Below are 22,219 nucleotides of genomic sequence, written 5' to 3'. Positions count from 1 at the left end.
TTACATGCCTTTTAATAAGTATATTAGCTATAAGCTTATTAAATATTATTACTAAAGCTTTTATTAACACTTTTAACTTAGTAATCTTAAGAAGCGCTAGTTTATTAAAGAAGATAGCTTCTTTACTAATAATTAAGTAATAATTATAGAGTACTAAAAAATCTTATAGCCCTTTAAAAAGGCTACTACCTGTATAAAGAGCAGAGGCGTAGCTAGCACGTTAGGCGCTATCTAAAAGGTGCTCCCTACGCTTAATTAGCTTACAACTACTCTTAATAAAATGCTCTTTTAGTATAATAATATTAACTTTAACAATGTTAACACTTTAAAAGGACTATATTTAAGCTACTTATAATATAGCTTATATTAAGATTATTAATTATATATATAAGTTAAAAGACACTTTAGCTTATTACACTGCCTACTGTCTTTACCTACACATAAAAAGTTACATAAATAAAGTGTAAGTAGTGCCTCTTAATTATAATAAGAAGCTTTATAAAAAACTTTATATATATAAAACCTAGCTAGATAACTGCTACCTTAGCTTTTAACACTTATAAGTAAAGTTTAAAGACGCTGCCTTTTTTATTAGTACTCTAAAGCCTCTACTAAAGAAGGCATATATAGGGCTAGCTAAGAGCTAGTTAGATTTTATAAGAGCTACTTTATAAAGTAATAACACCTACTTAACTTATTACTATAATAAGTTTAAGCGCTTGTTAGATTAAAGCACTGTTTCTAGGCTTCCTAAGATGAATGATGGGTTTGGATATGATGTATGGGATGATTAATTGATTTTATTGATGGTGTTGATTTATCAATCCTTTTTCTGCTCTACTCGTGTTGCTCGGCTTTTTGTTTTGCCGATCCGAGTCCCTCGCGCACTTGCCCTATGCGCGACCAGCTTGCAACATACTGCAATTTGCTGCAAAGTGCTGCAATTTGCTGCAACATGCTGTAAAATGCTGCAAAATGCTGCAAAATGCTGCAATTTGCTGCAACATACTGTTCGAGCTTATTGCTTGTACTATGTAGCAGCTTTCGTCAAGCGTTCCTCCTGTCTTGACCGTAGGTGCGCATATCTGACAGCGCTAAATAATTAAGTTACTTATACTAAAAAAGTTTTTATTTACACACAACTTAATTTTATACTAGATAAAAAAGGCTAGTAAGTACCTTATTTTATTATGCTTTACTCTTATAATTTTTAGCATCTTTATAGTAGCTACTAATTATAAGAGGACCTTCTTTAAGCTAGGTAATTTACTAGAGACAAGGTGTCTCTGCATAAAGGCAGACCTTCTCTCTGCCCTATAAAGCCTACATAGTTAGAAGCGCCTTAGCTTAAAGCTTATAAAGTTAGTAAAAAGTCTACATAGTAACGCTATCTTTTTTAAAGACCTAAAGACTATCTATAAGATATACAGCAGTTAATTTACTACTTAATCTATTAATTAAGTTAATTAAGTTAATTAAAATGTGCTAGATCTGTTAATTAATTAAGCAATTCACTCTAACTTAATTAACTTAATTGTTGCCAACTCTAATCGCACCTAACCTTAGGTAGGAAGATTAAAAATCTTGATTGTACAAACTAGAGGCAGCTATTGCAGTCTGCTAAAGGTCACTGTACCTACCTTAGGCAGGGAGATCTTTAACTGTACGAACCAGAGGTAGCTGTTGCAGTCTACTAAAGGTCATCCGACGTGCCTGAAACGTCCCTCAACTCGTTTCCTTACCGCTTAATCCACCCTAAGCCAGCAAGAATTTTACAATTAAGATACTTAGTATATAAGACGCTAAGATGCGTAGGTGTTTATTCTAAGATTATCTAAACCGTGTGGTTGTTTTTAGTGTTGTTATGATAGAAAGTGCTGCTAGCGTTCCGCCACGGCGGGATTTCCGTTACGCAGGGATGGACAATTATATCTTGTTAGATTTGTATAAGCTTTAATTAAAGTTCTTTTAAAGTGTTAAAAAGAACTAGGCACTAGGAGGTTAACATCCTATTTGATTGATAGTCACGTGCAATATACGTTCACTGCAGTTAATCCCTCTAATCCCTCTTTATACTGTTGTTGCCTAGCTTGTTCGTCGTCAAATCAGGCCACATGACGACAAAAATCTGCTCACATACGTTATATTCTACGTGATTTCACCCTTTTTAGCGACTAAAAAGGTTAAAAGCACTTTAATAGACGCTAAAAGCTTAACTCACTCTTTAATAAGTCCTGTAACGCCTATTTTCACAACTGTGAGGCAGTTTTTAAGTAGTTTGAGTACTATCACCACTGAAGTGAAGGTGAAAAGATAAGGATATATAAAGAGCCTGCCCCCCCTGCCAAATCCTTTTAACCTATTGCCCTTAGCCTTTGAATCCTACTCTGCTAAGTCACCCCAAATCCTCCCTTTGAGCCGCGCTAAATACGAGACTCTCAACCGTGGACTGTCGCTCGCCCACCGCTTCGCCTTTGCCTACGCTTAGACTAATACTCCGTCCACCATCCTTGCGAATCTTACAATGCCTCTAACGTTGGCGATCACAGCGCGCCTCAGCCTCACAGCCCACGCGCCGGCTCGCCTACATCAGAGGGGCGGTTCGCAGACAGACAAGTGCAGTGTGAACACGGTGAGGATAGCTGCTCAAGGAGCGGCGGCGTACTGTGGCAGCAACTGAGTCAGGGCTGTTCTTTGCTGATGTGGGAGGGCATCTTGCTACACATCATTGCAAGGGCATATTTCAGTAAGTCAGTGCTGCATTAGGCGGAGCAGATGGACTATTAATATAGAATGGCACACAACCTCTTCTGAAAAAGTCTGCTTGCATTAGCTTGTGTCACTACCAATGATGCACCAATCCTGCAATGCACTTTTCAGGTCAAATATAACCAAGTCAGGTTCTGTGCCACTTTGTCTCTTCAACACATATGTGGTTCCACGACGGCGCAATCCTTTATCTTGATATATAATGCTAACAACCTCCACCCTACCACAACAACCTGCGCAACTGCAAACCGGGCTGTTACACAAACAGAATTGGACTGCCTTGCGCGAAATTATATGCCTGAAGTTCAAGAACTATCGCTGAATCTTAAGAAACCTTGCGCCATCCTCTGTCCCAATGTCGCACCCGAAGCCAGCCAGGACGATTCCTTTCGCCAGCTCGTTGATCTTGCTAAAGCCACCGAGATAACAATACTATTTGACTGGAAATGGCTTAATCAGCACCAAAAAAAGTCGATATTGGATATCGTCTCCCGGCCGGAAACATTCAGCGGCTTCCGCATTGACGAGAAGAACCTCAGAGGACGCAGGCTTGACGACTGGTCAGTCTTCAGCCCCGCTGACGATCATGTGTCGAACGAACCTCCTCCATACATAAAGGCGAGCAAGCGTGCCCTGCAAAGTGAGTATTTCCAGTCCTAGTCCGCCCTTCTCACTTGACTAACGCGCAATCATAGAGTCAAGCAGTCCAGAAGGGTCGCCACTGCCAAAACGGGTGTTTCGCACACCCGTAGGCTCGCCCACCGAGAAGGCCACCACAATTTCGACTTCTAGTTTCAGTGTCGACGAATCGCTGCACGCCTCTCATTCCTCTTGCTCTGCATCACCACATATTCGCTCTGTTTGTGCACCAACTCTGGGTCGTTCGCATATCCCAGAGCAGCGCTTCCAACCGTACGTACTACGACTCAGAAAAGTGAATAGTTACGGTCACGTGAGCCGTACAAACGTAAGAGGACTGTCAATTGTAACGTACGACTGAGAGAGGTCCCCTTACAGTCCGTAATACGTCTTAGAAAGTCGATTTTTCCTAGTAATATAGGACCTGATTAGACATCCATGGGCAAGCGTTAGGAGGGCGTTTAAGGGGGCATTTTTAAGTAATAATTAGTGAAAACTCTGTCATGTACTACAAGCAAGAACGCGTCAGAGAGGGGGGGGCTAGGGTATTAAATCCTATGCAAACAGTCAACTTTTTGCCCTTAATATTATCCTTAAGTTATAATTTGCTATTCTCTCTCACCAGCAATCGCTTATACAAAAGGTAGCAGAAAACCTTAGAGTTGCAGCAATATTATAACTCTTATTAGGAGGACTTTGCTATAGCTAAGGATAACAGCCCCTTGTTCGCAGATCCTCTCACATAGTAGACAAAAGTAGGACGTTTCTCCTACCCCACGCTCTTTAAAATCGCCCTTAATTTCCTCTCTATCCTGTGTACGTCCTGTGACTGCGAGAGAGCCTTCTCTAGTAGAAGAAGGACTTGCCACCTTAACAGGAACCGCCTCTCTAGAGAGACAATTAAGGCTCTTTAATTGCAAAAGAACTAGCTCTGCTAGAGGGTAATTCACTCTAAGCTCTTAGCTCTCTTAGATTGTCTGTACGCAGCAGCAGCGTCACAGCCTGGATACGAGCTATCGCGCATGAGCAGGATCACGTATCTATGTCACATGATGCTCGTGCGCGAACCTCTGTGCGCGAACATCTAGATATTCCCCTTTTCCTCCGTACAGAGGAAAAGACAGAGCAATAGAACCAGAAACATGTTGCCCCCACCCTACCTACTTTGTACGCTGTGCACACCGTACACTACTCTTACTCTTGCTACTTAAGTGCTCATACTATAAGCAGCTAGCTAAAAGAGCCTATTCAACACAGATTATATTTGTTCCAGCGTTACGTTGTAACTTCTGCTAAGTCGTTAAGCCGTACAAGGATTCTTAATTGTTACAGTTGAGACTTGTAAGTGGTCCTCATGTCAATCGTATAGTAGAAACGTACTAAGAAAGTCAGACGTAACGTCCCAGATTTGGTCGAGTCGAATCGTATTACGTACGGTTGGAAGCGCTGTCCCAGAGGATGCTGTGAAAAAGATAATGCAACAAATGTTCCCGGAGATGCTCGCTCAATTCATCGACAAACCTAGATCCATCTCAACTTCACCTCCTCCGTCCGATTCAAACCCCACCACAAACCCCATTGTGCCATCCCTCCGCTCCATCCGCTCCCTGCGCGGCCTCATCTCCGCCCGAGCCGCCGCCTACGCAGAGCAAAAGCTTACTACAATCTTTACTACAATCTATGAGAACACTGCATACGACGCTCAATATCTGCGGAGCGCTACCGACGAGGAATTTCTCTGTTGTTGAAGATGAGAAACTCGACATGCAGTGCAGGAAAGACGATATGCTCAAGGAATTTCAAGAGGATATTGAGAGGATAGTACACGAGAAAATTTGGGAACTGGATGCTAATGAGGACGTGTCCGTTCGGTAAGCGGTCCGGTGAGGGTATGGATGGAATGAGGGGGCGATGAGAAGAGTATATCTGGCGATAGGGTGTACAGTCCTACGACAGATATACGTGGGGCGCTGGAGGTTCTCGGTTGGACTTGTCGTGGTTTGCCTCTTCTGCTGTATGAGAGAGCAGGGGAAACGATCTCGTAGAGATGGTAATGGGAGTGAATATATGGTGCAAGATATTCGACAGTATAATGTCTTCGTAAACTATTATACTACTCGGTCTATGTAAAGATAAAACCAAACGTTGGTCACGACCTTCCAACGATGGTCGAGATCCAAACTATATACTTGGGTTTGTTGCATGCACCTACAGGATGGAACATACTGTCGCACGTGTCTCACGCGATATCATACCCATGCACTGCACTATTCACTCATTAGGCATAGCTCCTCTCTCGTACAGTATATAGTCAGCCCAGAGCTCTATCGAGCTCCTTAGACCTTACAATACGCTCGTTCAATCCACCTTGTTTGGATCTCGCTCCCTTGTCGAGTCGTTTGCCATATGCTCCCTCCTCAGCTCATGCAAGACATACCCCGGGTATTAGCCCGGGTTGCATGGTCACGTGGTTGGGCCTTCTTTCGCCAATTCCGTCACGTGACTCCTCTGGCTCCATCTCAAAGGGGTTCCACCACTGAGGGGTTGTTTTCCAATACTCGCTTACGGTCCAACTGTAAGGACGGAGCTCTGTACTTTCCGTTCCGTTCAGGAAACTGAGCTGCTCCTGCTCCAGCTTGAGCTGTGGCTGAGTTGGGGTGAGTGGATCCTGAGTTGAGGCTGAGCAGCCTGAGCACGGGTCTGACACGGGTCTGAGCAGCGTGAACTTCCCCCTACGCACGCTGGAGCGGGCCCCCTACACAGCGGAGCTGGCAGCGATGGCGGCAGCGCTGACCTCCCTCCTGACATGCCAGACGGCGGACCAGGTCATCATTCTCACCAGCAGCCAAGCGGCCATACAGGCAATACGCCAACCGCGGGATCAGTCCGGCCAAGCCAGCATCGAACAGATCTACAACGCGACTCGGGCACTAAGGGAAAGGCGGTGCTCGGTACGTATGGTATAGTGCCCAGCAGGAAGCAACGATTTAGTAAAGAAGGCTAAGGAAGCAGCAAGGAAAGCCACAGCAGACAGCAGCGTGCTAACTAGACCCTTTTACCAAGCAAGGTCAACAGTAACCAGGACCACAGTGAGAAACTAGGGACAGAGAAAAGACTTACTAACAGGAGTAGGGAGATACTCGCGCAAGATGGACATAGCTCTACTAGGGAAACACACTAAGAAGCTCTACAACGCCCTAACCTAGTAAGAAGCAAAGATACTAGCACAATTACAAACTAGGATGACACAGCTAAACACATACCTAAACTAAATAGGAGCTGTAGACTTAAACATGTGCATATGTAGTTAGGCAGAAGAAACTATTTAGCACTTTCTTTTCTAATGCTAAAGATAGGACACACTCTAAATACATATGCTTTAGTAAACAGAGACTAGAAGAGGAAACCTCCCCTTCTTTCTAAGGGGAAAGGCACTAGCAGACCTAGCAGAATGGTCGCTAGACATTAACACAGTAAAGATAACAGTTAGGTACGCAATAGCAACAGGCCGCCTAGAGCAAGAAAGAAGATAGGAACCTAGAACTACAGAGACAATAGTGGAAAAGAGACGCTTAATACTAACCCTACATAACAGCAGGCTCTGCTTTACTTGCTAACAAAAGGACTCTAAACACTTAAAGAAGAGACTTTAAGAACGCTTACTACAAATTACAATTAGGGGGATATGTAACAACTACGCTAGATAGCAGAGCAGGAGGCATGTAAGGGCTACAAGGAGTTAAGCCATCACCAAGGAAGCGCTTAGGCAATAACACACTAGTGCCCTCTAGGCTAGAGCCGGGCGTAATAAAGACATCATCACATCATCAGCTGGAGCGGGCCCTGTTTCGGACCCTCAAAGCCCGGTTATTCTTACCCAGACGCATGCCGACTCAGTTCGCCCAAGCCTGCTGCTGACATCAGCGAAAGTTCCCAGAAGCTAACCCGTCCTTGTTATCACTCCAACTTCTCATCCACCCAGATAGCTATTGAGGGACTATAGAGCACTCCATAGGCACTGTATTTGCTCTCATCATTAACATAGTTCTTCTACTTACAATCCAACAGCACTAATTACTTCTTACTGCCCCCTACCCCTCCCGGACCCTGTACAACTGCTGAGTAGAAGAGCTTTGATGATGGACTAAACCAGATAAAACAGCTGGCTACCGCTGGTGAATTCCTTAGTGCCTACAAGTGACTCAACAGCGACCCCATTGGCAAAGGAGTACCATATGCCCGCTCTAACCCAAGCTAAGCGACAGCCTTCAACAAGGCGGCGTAGCGTACAGCGCAGAGTGCTTGGACGGCAACGCGCTTTGACGAACAATGGTTCTTTTTGGACTAAGCGAACGCCATAGGATCCATGCAGAGTGGAGAGCAGTAGTTAAGATTAGAGCGTTAGCATTACAGATAGAGCCATAGTGAGATATTACTGCCTTTGACGGCTGGTAGATGTCACGGGTTGAACCCAAGGTTGCACTCAGGCTAGGCCTGAGCAGAAGTATGGCAATTTGGGCCGGCCCAGATGAACGGGTGGAAGTTGGAAACCATGGAAGCCTTGGTGCCTGAGGCACAGGGCAGGATCTAAGTGGAGGGGATTCTATTCCTTTCTTCCTTTCTTCCTTCCTCCTTAGCTTAGTTGTATTGTAGCAGAAATCCACCTTTAGTGTCAGATCTAAGCCTAACTTAAGGCTGACCTGTTCCCGTCACACTTATAGGAGTGATCTCCTAAGAGACTAGATCTTATAAGAGAGATCTTGTAAGAGCTTCTATCTCCTAAGAGCTAATATCTCCTAAGGGCTAAGAGCTCTAAGGAGATTTATTTATAAGAGCTTAGATCTCCCAGGAGCTTAGATCTCCAAGAAGCCCTAGTCTCTAGGGAGAGACATACATCCATAACGTGACCAGAACTATACCACTATTCAAGAAGCCTCTACATGTAAAAGGGTCCTTGTTTTAGGAACCTAATTATTGGCTTAATGTCACAGTTCTTAAAATAAAGTAGTTAAAAGTAATATACAGTCTATTTCTCTCTAAGGCTTTAAAATAGTCCTTTTTGTCACAGGTTTAAAAGCAAACTGCTTAGAGGGACGTAATTTAATTAAGGCTAAGCTAAAGAAAGGGAGGAAATAGAGGAAGGATTAACAAGAAAGAAATAGAAGCTCCTGCTCCGTGCACGTGTGTGGCGTGCGTGCACCACCAAGCTAGGTCAGGGCCCTTGTTGCCGCAGGCATCCAGGCCACACAGGGTCCAACCCGTGACATGAAGTTGATTTTTGCTTAACTATAATAGTACTGAATCGAAAGATCTAATTTTCTCCCAGCTGCCTCGCCTTTAATGTAAGCTGATTTAAGAAAGATACAACCACTAGTAAACTAAACTTCTCCTTACTCCCTCTGCCTACATTCCACCTTAATCTTTTGCCTAAGTAAGAGCAGCCCAGACATCATCTGAGCAATCTTAAAGATCTTGCGTAGTAAATACTAAGTCTTGCTCTAGTAGGCTAGCCTGCTGTGCAGGCTGGCAGAGAAAATTTTTGTGAAAGTGTAGAGTTAGGGGTGTTCCAGTAATATTGTTTTAGTAGATAGTGATTGCTTGCATTTAAGTTAGAATTTATGCCTAGGGCCAATGTGATTAGGTGACAGGTCCTCCAGTCGCTGTTGCCAGTATGGCCTCCCACTTTTTGATTAGCATTGTTTTTGTCCCTTAATTGATGGAAAATCAGAACAATGTTCACGCGGCCCCTAGAATTGCTAAGCCACCACCTCGCATCATTCCTGAGCCTCAGTAGTGACGCTAAGACACCAGCCTTGAGGACAAGCGTCGGCCAGTCCAGCTTATGTGGCCGGAGAGTACTTGGCTTGAAGGCTTTGTCTGCTTCCTTAGACGAAGTTCCTCTAAATGTCGTTCCACCAAGCGGTACGCGTTCTTGACGTGGTATTTGCATCCTGACGGCCCTAGCCACAAATTCTTCTCTAAAAGATTGAGACACCACTTCGTGCTCTGCTGTGGGCACTTTAATTATTAACGTCCCGGTATCCGCACAATGAGTTAGCTGTATGCACTTCCTGATTTTGTATCGCTGATCGTCAATTTTATCACGCTCGTTCACTGTAACGGGCCGAAAAACAAGAGATTAATCTGTGGTTTCACCCTCACCTAACTTCTCGGACAGCTCTTTGTATCTCAGTGGTTCCGCGATATCTCTAAATCTTGCCATCCAATCCCTCACAAAGCTGGGAAGATGTGATAGGAGTGATAGAGGAGGAAGCTGAGGCGGAGAGTGAAGTGGAGGCTAACTTAGATGTGGCGTTGGAAGGGCGGTGATGAGAGTCAGACATATTCGTTATGTCTCTAAGAAGAGCAGCCATTTTAAATGGATATCTCTGAAATGTCTTGTCGCGAGGTGTGAGGTTGTTGAAGAAGAGAAACGCACACTGAGTTAGTGATGAGCGGAGTTCGGGCAATTGGCTGGCCCGGCGAGCTGATTAGCTGGCAACTTTACCGCAGTCATAAACCGCCGAAAATAGGGGTAGATTTGCCGTCGGATCTTTTGAAGTAGTTCGTAAAAAATCACACGGCAAGTCGACCACCGATTTTAGAGGATTAGGCGAACATTTGAAAATGCGTCGAAGTAGACTTTTGCTTAACTATAGCTTTACAAAATCGAAGTTTTGATTTCTCCCAGCTGCCCCCGCTTTAGTGAAAGGTGATTTGAGAAAGATACAACCACCGGTAAACCGGGCTTCTCCTTACTCTGCCTGTATTCCGCCTTGATCCTTTACCTAGGTAAGAGCAGCCCAGATATCATCTGACCAATTTTGAAGATCTTGCGCAGTAAATACCAAGTCTTGTTCTGGCAGATTAGGCTGGCGGAGAAAAATTCCGTGAAAGTGCAGAGTTAATGGTGCTCCAGTAACATTGTTTTGGTCGATGGTGATTGCTTGTATTTGAGTCGGAATTTGTGCTGGTGGCTGATTTGATCGAGTGACTGGTCCTCCAGTCGCCGGTATGGTCTCCCACTTTTCGATCAACATTGTTTTTGTCCCTCGATTTATGTGGAAGATCAGAACAATGTTCACGTGGCCCCTAGAATTGCTGAGCCACCACCTCGCATCATTTCTGAGCTTCAGTAATGACTCTGAGACGCCGACCTCGAGGACAAGTGTCGGCCAATCTAGCGTATGTGGCCGGAGGGTAGCAGGCTTAAAGACTTCGTCGGCTTCCTTGGACGTTGAAGTTCCTGTAAATCTCGTTGAACCAACCGAGGTGTATTCTCGACGTGGTACTCCCATCTGGCTGCACCGTATCGCCAGATCGATCCCGAAACCCCTAGCCACCACCTCGTGAGCTGCCGTGGGCACTTTAATTATCAACGTCTCAATATCCGCACAGTGAGTCAACCGTATGCCTTTCCCAACTTCGGAGCGCTGATTGTCAATTTTGTCAAGCTCATTCACTGTGACAGGCTGAAAAACAAGGTATTGATCCGTGGTTTCACCCTCTTGTAACTTCTTCCATAGCGTACTGACAGCTCTTCGTATTCCAGCGACTCCGGGATATCTCTGAATCTTGCCATCCAGTCCCTCACAAAGCTGGGAAGATGTGATAGGAGTAGTAGAGGAGGAAGCTGAGGCGGAGGGTGAAGCTGAGGCGGAGGGTGCAGCTGACGAGGTGGGTGAAGCCGACGCGGTGGGTGAAGCGGAAGCTGATTTTGATGTGTCATTGGAAAGACGGTGATGAGAGTCAGACAGATTCGTTATGTCTCTGAAAAGAGCAGCCATTTTTAAACGGCTATCTCCGAAACGCCTCGTCGTGACGTGGAGATTGTTGAAGAAGAGAGAAACGCAATGATGACTCTGAAATGTCTTGTCACGAGGTATGAGGTTGTTGAAACGGGGAGAAACGCAGTGACGACTCCGGAGAGAAGCACACTGGTGAACGGAGTTCGGGTAATTGTTTAGCCGGGCGAGCTGATTGGCTGGAAACTTTACCGCAGATTACAGCATCGTAAACCGCCGAAAATGGGGGTCGATTTGCCGTTAGATTGGTTAAATAGTATACCGCGGTTTACTACTATTAGAAAGCTCTCGGTGGACCGATGTCCTATTGATTCCGGATTTGTCCTTAGAGAGCCTATCCTATATAGCCGCCTCGATCTAACTGTCTAGGTCACCCTTCTTCCGACCTCATTTTTTTTGGCTAGATACTTATAGTATACAGGGTGCCAACTGTACCGAAGTGGAGGCTAAAATAGAAAAGAGAAAGGCGGTATTTGTTGGACAGATAAGAGATAAGATAAGAAGGTGAGAAGGAGGTCGGCTATTCTTGTAGAATAGCGCGCTCCATGCTAACAACAAGGACAAGGCTAGCAGACAATCATCTCTAGAGAGAAGTTTAAGCCCTCAAGGCTGCGAGTCCGCCTGGAGTCCCATTTCGTGGACCGGGCGCCGGGGGGGGGGGTTTGGGCCCCATCGCTAAAACCTGACAATTTCTAACGAGGTACTTCAGGGACTGCGCCGCGACCTGAGCAGACCTGAGCCGAAGCTGAGCCGGGCCTGAGTCCAGTGCTGGCGGGAATCGGTCCGAATCGATTATCCGGAATCACGTGGCGCTATCCTGGATCTGGATCGGATCCATAAATTGATCCAGCGCTAAGGTTAAATAAGCAACTATTCTAAACAATTAGTCTTTTACTTAATTTTTTGTGCTATTATACTTTTAATAGGTTATACAACAAACATTTAATAAAAATTTAGCTTAGGATAATAGAATTCTATTTATAATAAGAGTAGTTAAGAGCTTAAAATCTAAATAATAAAGGGAAAAATGTATATTAAGCCCTACTTTATATAATAAGTATTACAGAAAGTATCTTCTTTTTATCTTATTATATAAAAACATAGACATTGTAATTTAGAATGCTAAAAAAAATAATAAAAATAGCTAGAAGCAGCATAGCGCTAATAGCTATAAAAGATGCATCTAGGTTTTTTCTGCTGCTTCTAACCTAAATGTACAAGCAGCTCTAGAAGTTGTAGCGCATACTGTAAGTTACTCCCTCTATTATATAATAAGCTAATAATTTTAGATCTAGCAGAAACAGGTTCTCTCTGCACCCTATAATAATGTTAAATACTATAGCAGCACTTTTTATGCCTTTTAATTAAATACCTACTACTTATTATATATTAATGTAGTGTTAATTTAGACTTGTAGTACTATTAACATAAAACCTTACTATATGCCTTTTATTTTACATGTTGTATAATAACTAACTTATATAGTAAAGTGTGCTAGCTGTAAGGCCAGGATGGCGCTTACGTGTAAGGCTGAGATGGTGCTTACGTGCGACGGGTATATATACTATTCTGTACGCAATAATTAACGTTGGTTAATTATTCGCACCTTTTTGGTTGTATTGGCGTAGTGGTACAGAGCTCCGTCCTTACATAATAATCAACCAACAACGAGGACGGTCGCGCGTTCGACCCACACCTCGGACAGCTTAGCCAGTTTTTAGACTGAAACGTGAGGCGGCCTCTTCTGGCGCCACGTTGTTGCTGCTGGGAGGTCTAGTGTATATGGCTTAGCTGGCGTGGGCCACTGAGCGTTGCGTTGTGTTTATCCCGCGCCTCTGGGCCGCAGGTGGTCAGCCTCTGGCCGGTAACCGAGACATGCGCATAGGCGCCTCTGAGCTGCGGGTAGGTCATGTGACGCCTGGGACATGCGTCTGCTAAGAAGGGGGATAATGTAAGGCCAGGATGGCGCTTACGTGTAAGGCTGAGATGGTGCTTACGTGCGACGGGTATATATACTATTCTGTACGCAATAATTAACGTTGGTTAATTATTCGCACCTTTTTGGTTGTATTGGCGTAGTGGTACAGAGCTCCGTCCTTACACTAGCTATTCTTACTATAGTTTATTTTTAGAGTATGTTTTACTTTTATCTAAGTAGTTAGTTAAATTTCTCCAGCGCTCTCTTTCTTGCTATGGCTAGTAAGCAGTGCTGCTTTACTTAGGCGCTTATCACCCTCAGCTCACCCACTTTCAGGCTGCTCACCTGCTGCTCACCTGCTGCTCAGTCACGTTGCCCCGCGCTCCACTAATAGCCAATTGTACTAATTTAATAAGTCTGGCAGGCCTCTAGGATTCTGTTAAGTCTAGACAAGAAGGATGCTTAGAGGCAGTTTTTAAGCTTTAGGGTGCGTTTTAGAAGGGGGACGGAATCGTCCCTAAGGGCTAGGGACAAAATAGGCCCCCTCGCCATGCGCCCTCTAGTGTCTCACAACACAGTGCTATCCCTCCTTGCTAAGTTAGCTTGTGCTATGCCTTTGCAGTATAAAGGCACCATTGTGCTGCTAGGTTAAGCCTACCTAACTACCTTAGCTATTACTGCAACATTGCTGTCTTCTTAGCAGCATTACTATTAGTTTTAGAACTTTGTGATATTTTTCCTATTTTTCACTCTGTAGCGCCTTATCTGTTAAAATGCTAGCAAATATTTCTCTAGAGGCCTTCTTTAAGCGTGCTAGCTATAATGTGGCTATTAAAAAGAAGAAAGATATTGTTAACAGAAAGCAAATTCTAAAAGCACTTTAACTAAAGATAAAGAAAAACTACAAGCGCGCGTTAGAGCTATAAGATTAGTAAGTCTACAATAATATTTTTAAGAGTAGTACACCTTACTAACATAAAATTTTAACATTAGATATAAAAAGTTAAATCTAGAAGTAAACCTAAACAATAATAAGACATCTAAGGACTACGTTATGTCTATTGCGCTTAGAATTAAGAGTAGGTATAGTAACAAAAAGCTAGGCTTATAGACTGTAGTTTAGTACTATAAAGACTTCACTGCTAGCTAGAGGCAAGCTAGGATAGAGAAAGAATAGGACAGCAAGGAGACTAATAAAGAGGGAGAGAAGAAGGAAAAAGTGAACGTAATAAGCCTAAACATAACGCTGTCCACCTTAAATGTAAGTTTACTGCAGCTATTTAGGCGTTTTATAGCGTTAGTACTAATTGCATTAGACAGTTTATTAAGTATACAAGCTATACAATATCCTTAAGCTATCTTTTAGAAAGAGACTGCAGAGATACAGCTTATAAATTTATTTTTTTTACCTAGGAACATAGTGGTAGAAGAACAATTAGTTTGTGCTTCTAAAGCCGCGGTGTAGAGTTAAGATATAGGCTTTTATTATAGCCTGTGTTTTTAGCACTTTAAGAATTAGCAAATTTATAGAATCTACATGTTGCCTTAAATCTAGTAGGGGCTTACATTTTTAGGTAAGTCTGTCTTACTGTAGCCTACATTAACTAACAGCAACAGGTTAGAAAACAATATTTGCTATCTTTTATAATAAGTGCAGCAACATAGAATTTACTATACAACTCTAGTAAAACGCTAAGTGCATAATGTTTACTCTAGATAAGAAGTAAAATTAATCTTTATTACGCACGCACCTAATACTAATTACAAGATAGACTAGAGCACGCGTTGCATAAAGGTATTAAGACTTGCCTGCTATTCTGTAATCTAATGCTTGTAATTATTGCTATGTGCATAACATACTTCATAGGCGAGTTGCTCACACACCTGAGTTGCTCACTTTTGCTAAGACCCCACCCTAACAAACTCTATTATAGCCTATAATAACCCGCTCTAGCACTATATAGTACAGTACAGCCTAGAATATTATTTAGATACTACTTTTACTTCTTGCTTACACATTTACGCGTTATGCCTAGTCTAATTGCACTATCTGCAGCGCCTTTAGGATAGCTTACTTACTTTAGCTTACACCTGCTTTTTTACTTTCTTTCTATTACTACGCGCTTTAAACTTCTTTAGAGCTATTAAGTATAGGCTTTTCTAAATTATTAAAGTCTTTTCTGCTTTAATCTGCTTTTTTTTATATAATTTATGTTATGTAGCAGCTTTATTAGCTGCTTAAAGCTTAGTAATTTTCTATTATGCTAACACTAGCTTATACATAATTATTACTACCTTTTTTAAAACCTTTTTAAACACTTTAACTATAGAAGTTAGTAAACTATTTATATGCTTTTAAATTTTTATTTTTATAAGCATTAATTATAACCTAAGTTTTAAAGTATTACTTAGAGTTTACAACTACTAGAGCTTATTATATATAAGTAGTAGTAGTAATAAAGTGCGCAACTTTATATTAAGGCCTATTATAACTTATTATAAGTTAAAAGGAACTAATCTAGCGCCTTAAAACTTTTTTTAGATATTACTAAAAGTAATTATAGCATTATAAGCTACTTTAAAGCATAGTAAGAACTTTATTTTTATAATATAAGTAATTTAGTTATATATAAGGTTTTTAGCTTAGCGCTTATACGCTTTTTTTAAAGAAGTAAAATAACCTATATTAAGTAGCTATAAAAGGTGTAATAAGTAAAAAGGCATGTAAATAGTAATAATTTTATTATTTTTATAGTATTACTAAAAATAATGTAAGTTATAGTTTTTATAGCTGTTAATAACTAGCAGATAGTAGCTGCTAATAGTACACTTTTTTATATGCTTATTAAAGTGCTTTAACTAGTCTAAACTAAGCTAATTAGTAGTCTAGCTGCGCTTAGAGATTATAATAACTTAATTTTAAAGTAGATTTTTCTTCTTATACTAGTTTAAAAAGTAGTTACTACCTTAAAAAATAATAAAAAGTAGAATAGCTTACCCTTTAGCATTAATGCCCTAAATAGCTGTTGTCTACTCCTAGTTACCTAGCTAGACTGCTTTTAGCTATTTTTATCTTTCTAAACTTATAATAACTGCTTTAGTAGATATCTAGCTTATTATAAACTTTATTTTATTAAAGTTATACATGTTATTATTCTAGATACTATACTTAGCTTTAATATTTTTTATAAAGTTAAACTAGCTTTAAATTACTATAAGATTTTTATAAAAAGCTTTTTTATAGTTATAGTTATACTTAAACTTTACTTTAAGCTTTAAGTAACACTTAACAAACATATTAAGCTAGTTTATACTAATATAGCCTATATAATACTTAGTGCGAAAAGAATTAGCTATATTAGCTATAGCTACTAGCTAGAGGGGAAATCCTTGCGCATTTAGCTTAAGTATATGCTAAATAATTACCTACTTTTTATTATTATCTAGCTTTTATAAGTTAGCTATATAATTAGCTTAGAAAAGTTGTCTAGTGTGTTAGTTACTTATTATTTTTTAAAAAACTTTATAAATAGCTGCAGCGTGTTACTTAAAAAGTGTTACATTTTATTTAAAAGCTTAAAGCATAAGCTATATCTAATGTTTTTTTAACACATTTAAGTAGTGTTATTAAAAATACATTAGTGTAGAAAAAGTAGTGTAGTAGAGTTTTAGCAAAAGTAAGCAACTTAGGTGTGTAAGCAACTCGCCTATAAAGTACATTAGTAAGAAATGCATTTAGAAATTACAAGTTAATAGATAAGGTTCTAGCACTAGAACCTCTATAAAATAAGTAAATGTCGCAACCGCTGATCAGGGAGCAATGAGGAGCAAGTCTATTGACTATGAGAGGCTCATAGGGAGCCTGCCTATGTAGTGGGAGCTCCGGCGCCAAGTGTCTCAGGCTGCTCGTCTGAAACACAGGCGCGACACTAGGACCATGTGCTCTCTTACGCGACACACCCCCCAGCTCGCCGAGAGTAACGAGGGGAGCTGAAAGAGAGCAGAGCAGCACAATGCGTAGACAGAGCAGCCAAAAGATCTTAGACAGAGCTGCCAGAAGAGCTTAGACAGAGCTGCCAGAAGAGCTTAGACAGAGCTGCCAGAAGAGCTTAGACAGAGCTGCCAGAAGAGCTTAGACAGAGCTGCCAGAAGAGCTTAACAGAGTAATAGAGAACAGTAAGAGAACAAAAGAGAGCAGGGTAACCATCATAAGACACTTAGGGCGTGGGAGACGGCAAGCTCTTCGCACACGCGGTCAGTACATGGGGAAAAAAAAAAAACAAGTGACGCTTCATCAAGCATGCTGCCAGTCCGGCCAGACCTGATCCATAACTTGATGAGAGCGCGAGCATGCAGCGTACAGTCTGGGCGCGCCGCGCTGTTAGGGATGCCATCCTAATCCACGACGTCCTCACTGAGCTCATGCCGTAATGCTGCCAGGGTACAGGGGACTCCTAGCAGTGACCTTTAAGATCCATCCCTTCTTTGCTAGAGCATCTTATAAACTGCTATATTGCGCGCTCTCTAGTTGCTTTTTAATCTAAGTAATTTCCTTATCTATTAGCAGGTTGCAGAGCTCCCTATCTGTATGTCCTTTAATTATGTACTTAAGGCGTCTGTAATGTATTAGCTTTTATAAGTTCTATATGTTTAAACAGTAGGGGCAGGAGTGCTTTTTATCTAATCTTGTCCTAAAAGTTGTGTACACTCCTAGGCCTTTCTCCTTGTTCTGTACAAGCTAGGAGAACTAAGCAGCGTACTGCTCAAGCGTGAGAGCATTAGTAGTGGCGCCTAGTTAAGCTAGAGAGTCTAGCTTATGTTAAGCCTACTTATAGTTGTATTTAGCAGCTAAGTAGAGAAAGTCCTTAATAAAGAGCGCACTCTTAATGTCTTTAAGATTAACAAGCTTTGCGTTAGCATAAGCCTGCGTCTATTTAAGCAGCTAGTATGCTAGTAACTAATTCCCTTCTAATACTAAGTGTAGGGTAACCTCTTAATAGGTTATTTATACCTGCTTCTTTTAGTTATTATTGCTTAGGTAAAGGTCCCTCTTAAGCTCCTTAATAAGCGCGTAGAGCAACTAATTGCTTGCCTGCAGAGTTGCCAGCTTAAGCAGTTAAGAGTCTACTGTTGTATACACCTAGTTCCACAGCACCTAGAGCCTTAAGGAGAGCTGCGTGTATATTAATGCCTTAATCTAATAAAGGCAGAGAGCCTCTAAGTTAGCTGTATTAAGATTAGGGATTGCAGGTGCTTTGCTTATTAGATTAGGCTGTGGTGGTGCATCTAGGTTAATTTAGTCCTATACGCCTTAAGCTTGCGCAAGGTATTTAAGCTGCGCGTACTATAGTAAAAACATGTAGCAATTAATAAGTTAAACGCTTGTTAGAAGCGTAGCAATGTTTGCTAGTTAATCTATAGCTTTAGTAGAGAGGGAGAGACAATAGGAGCAGATAATAAGGAGCAGGGAATAGACAAGTGCTTTAATTAACGCAACGCAGAGGAATTTGCACAAACTAGGCCTATAACTGTCGCAACTGCTAATTAAAGAGCAATAAGAAGCAAGTCTATTAACTATAAGAGGCTTATAGGGAGCCTGCCTATGTAGTGGGAGCTCCGGCGCCAAGTGTCTTAGGCTGCTTGTCTGAAACACAGGCGCGACACTAGGACCATGTGCTCTCTTACGCGACAGTAAATAATTTAACTCTACTAGAATCTAAGCGTCTTAGACTTGCTGTTCTTTAAGGGAAGTAATAGAAAGATAGAGACTGCAAGCGCATTTAGCTAATACCTTTAAGAATAGGGCTTTTGTGCTAGCTACAACAAACCCCTAACAATGCATGATTTTAGAGCAGAGGGTCTGATTCTTACTAGTACGTATACTGTTCCATGGCACTCCATATACCTAACTCATGCTGTGTGCAGACAGAAACTAGGTTCGCTGAAGAAACCCATGTTTGCTAATGACATAGGTTTAGGAGCTTTCCATTCTACCATTTTCCTCCGACTTCCTTCTTCTAAACCGAAATTTGTTCAGCTAAACAGCCTTGTAGCAGCTTTGCTTTTTGATCATCACATTCTCGCGTGAGGGCCATGGACTGACGGTAGCGATCGGGCTAAATCACAGTAACTCGAACCTGCTAAACAAGCGATGAACAGCAGATTATAAAGTCAGAAGGTTTATTCGCGACATATATCCAGTATAAGCTAATACCAAAAGGGCAGCCATGAGCAAATTTGCAAGGGAGAGGTAGGTAGGTGGACGGCACCGGGGTTTTGTGCTGCTGCTGTGCAGAGGTACGAGGCCGCTATCTAATACCATATCTTTATATTCCAATCGCATATGGACACAGGACGCTAGATAGAGAGTTTCTTGCTCTACGCATCGTTCAAAATGTCGGTGGTGCATCTGCAGTTGCCCAGCGCCTGAGGTCAGGCCGGATGGGAGAAAGGTTCAGCTGAGGGGCTGTTAAAGTTCTGTACAAGGCCCTCCAGAAGAAACGCTGTTATGCCCCTAAAGCTCTCAACAGTTTGCCGCCACGAGCAGTGAGGGTTGTCGAGCCGCACCGGCTACCATACCCATGAATCCACCGTAAGAGCAACTAGTGCTTTCTCACTCTCTAGCTCCGTGACATAATTTTCTCCACCCAGTCTCCGTACCATCGCATTCCACCAAAAATCTTTTGGGCCATATCTTAACGGTGTAGTGAACTCCCAATAATCTGGATACCAGCCCGCAGACTCCCAGTCTAAAAATGCCGAAATATGACCATCGAGAACCATGACATTATGATGCTTGAGATCGCCATGAGTGAAAACAATCGGATGCTGTGACTTTCGGATCTTCTCGGCAATTCTAACAGTCTCTTCAAACTCCTCTCGCGTCGTGAAGCTGTGGCTGGAGACCGTGCTGAAAAGGTGGTTGTTGAATTCTGCCTCGGACTCACACGGTCCGACAGCATGATTAGGGATGCGTACGCTCCTGATTGCAGTGCCCAAAACGGAACAGATCTGATTATTGCCACCTGGGCGTTCCCATCTCCGCATGACTTGCAAGATGCACTGCAGTTCTGCAAAAACACTCTCACGCTCGTTGTCGGTCATTTTCTCATACAATTCACCCAATTCTTTTCCCGGTATGCGTGTCATAAGAATCGAAACGGGCGCATGTGGTGTATCGGGATGATCGCCGTATGAAAGGATCTTTGGCACTGGAAAGCCCGCCGCCCGCGCAATCATGGTTGCCGCTACTTCTTCAAGCCGCGTACCGTCTGACCACTTTAACACCAATCCAAACGGAAGGGCTGCGATCTGGTTATCGAATGGAATGCCACACCATCGGCAGTAGTGGTACGAGAAGGTCTGAAGGTAATCATGAACAAATCCGACAGCCCGACGAATAGTAGGCGGCAACAGCCGTGGTGCGGGTGGAATTGTTGAAGCCAAATCAACGGATCCAAGGACTTGGTGAGGCCAAGTAAAGGTAGGCAAGAGAATCTTGGGCACAAGATACCCTAGCCAACCCATCATGATAAGCTAAGAACAAGAGATATTGATTTGGGGATAGGGCGGTTGGGCCGTCCAAGAGACAGATCCGTGAAGATATTTGCGTGTCGTGATGCGTATGGGGCTTACGTGGACGGTCTTCCAATCCTACAAGGTCGATGTTTACTTCTCCGACGTCGTTCTGTTTCTTCGCGTCAGATCCTTCCTTAGCAAAGAGCAGCGCGTCCCGCTTCGTAACCAAGCTGTCAAATTTCTAGGTCTCCTAGAAGAGAGTCCAGGTTAAGCAGAAAATAATCGCATATATCGTTGAGAGAGAGAGAGAGAGTGCGTGATGGTGACGAGCTGCCTTTCATTGTTGTGATCACTGGGAAAAAGATCATGGGGCGACGTGACTCAGCCTTCGGGCGGCAAACGCACGAGCCATCGTGCCAAGAATCACACATTGACCTGGGACCTAACCCATCACGTGCCCACCACGCTAATAGTGGCGAGGCAGATGCAATAGACGCCCGCACGCCGGGTACTCTTCAACCTGGTTTTCCTAGGCCAGTATCTCTATAATTTCATTTGTTTACTGTTTATCACAGTTTCTCGAGCAGTGAATAATGATAAGAAGTATTAGTTTTGAAAGCGAACTCCGAGGAAGTAGACATGACGAGCAGATTAGCCTTCCTTTCCAGGAAGAAGGTGGCTAGTCCTGATTAGGAAGGATTACGTAACAGCTTGCTTATGCGCACAGTCCCTACAATAAATAATCTAACTAACCTAGCTTCCTTTCTTCTCTTGCTGTCCTACCTTACTAGCTAATCCCTATCTGCTAAAGATGTAATAGGTATAGATTCTTACTTTATTTATATGTTTTAGGTTAAAATCTAATTAAAAACAGCGCTAACACTCTCTACTTTCTTTAAATATAGCTAATTATGTTTATTACTACTATAATAACACTAGATAACTATTAGTTATAATTTAATAACTACTCTAAATTATTAATAATTAATACTAACTTTATTAGTAATTTTTAAAGTAAAGTCTAGACTAGAAGCTAGGACCTTTTAGCCTAAAAAATTAGTGCTAATAGTAAAAGTAAGTTTTACTTTACATATGTTATAATCTAGAGCTAATTAGGAAATATAAAGGCTATAAATAATAATAACTCTAACTTATTAAACTACATGTTTTTTTTTAACCTTTTTCCTTTCTATAACTAATACTACTTGCCTAGAAGACACGTAGCCTCACTAGAGTCTAATAGCATTATAGGCTAGACAGAATTAGAATATACCTATGCGCACTTTTAGCTAGATTAGATTATATAGCTTATAAAGCAGCTAAGAGCAAAGTAAGTAATAGTATAGTGTAAGTATAAGTAAATCTAAATTAATATAAGTTAGTAAAGAATTAAACTAATAATATCTTTTTATAGCCTACTTTTATTTATGTCTAACTTATTTTTAGCTATAAAAGACTTTAGCAGTAGTTTACTTATTAACTTAGTTAAGAACTATACTTACTATAGTAAGGCTTATATTCTCTACATTAAAGTTAATATTTATAGAGTAATAGTTAATATTAAGGTTAA

The 22,219-nt window shown here is 41.9% G+C and overlaps 4 protein-coding genes across 4 annotated transcripts; 2 read left to right on the top strand and 2 right to left on the bottom strand.

Annotated features, from left to right (window-relative positions):
* Nucleotides 1-1,864: 1,864 nt before the first annotated feature.
* BDR25DRAFT_362400 (uncharacterized protein) lies at nt 1,865-3,840 on the top strand (the record flags this gene model as incomplete). Its single annotated transcript, XM_033696564.1, has 10 exons — nt 1,865-1,935; nt 2,025-2,039; nt 2,110-2,152; nt 2,267-2,305; nt 2,396-2,444; nt 2,550-2,632; nt 2,674-2,750; nt 2,820-3,409; nt 3,465-3,721; nt 3,787-3,840. The coding sequence occupies 10 exons, from the start codon at nt 1,865-1,867 to the stop codon at nt 3,838-3,840; spliced, it is 1,278 nt and encodes a 425-aa protein (XP_033540686.1).
* Nucleotides 3,841-4,762: 922 nt separating this feature from the next.
* On the top strand, nt 4,763-7,411 carry BDR25DRAFT_362399 (uncharacterized protein; the record flags this gene model as incomplete). Its single annotated transcript, XM_033696563.1, has 12 exons — nt 4,763-4,771; nt 4,815-4,988; nt 5,041-5,274; nt 5,325-5,406; nt 5,454-5,508; nt 5,583-5,718; nt 5,749-5,902; nt 5,934-6,069; nt 6,125-6,368; nt 6,458-6,497; nt 7,240-7,337; nt 7,391-7,411. The coding sequence occupies 12 exons, from the start codon at nt 4,763-4,765 to the stop codon at nt 7,409-7,411; spliced, it is 1,383 nt and encodes a 460-aa protein (XP_033540685.1).
* Nucleotides 7,412-10,223: 2,812 nt separating this feature from the next.
* BDR25DRAFT_161120 (uncharacterized protein) lies at nt 10,224-10,973 on the bottom strand (the record flags this gene model as incomplete). The annotated part of the gene is made up of 1 exon (XM_033684041.1): nt 10,224-10,973. A coding segment is annotated over one exon (750 nt), but the record flags the coding sequence as incomplete, so codon positions are not given.
* An 8,522-nt stretch (nt 10,974-19,495) lies between these two features.
* Nucleotides 19,496-21,061, bottom strand: BDR25DRAFT_347001 (kinase-like protein; the record flags this gene model as incomplete). Its single annotated transcript, XM_033694217.1, has 3 exons — nt 19,496-20,645; nt 20,767-20,838; nt 21,055-21,061. The coding sequence occupies 3 exons, from the start codon at nt 21,059-21,061 to the stop codon at nt 19,702-19,704; spliced, it is 1,023 nt and encodes a 340-aa protein (XP_033540683.1). The 3' UTR covers nt 19,496-19,701.
* Between the last annotated feature and the right edge of the window lie 1,158 nt (nt 21,062-22,219).

This window comes from Lindgomyces ingoldianus (genome assembly GCF_010093535.1).
Source record: "Lindgomyces ingoldianus strain ATCC 200398 unplaced genomic scaffold BDR25scaffold_54, whole genome shotgun sequence".
In the NCBI taxonomy this organism is placed as follows: domain Eukaryota; kingdom Fungi; phylum Ascomycota; class Dothideomycetes; order Pleosporales; family Lindgomycetaceae; genus Lindgomyces; species Lindgomyces ingoldianus.
This window is presented reverse-complemented; position numbering and strand designations above follow the sequence as displayed.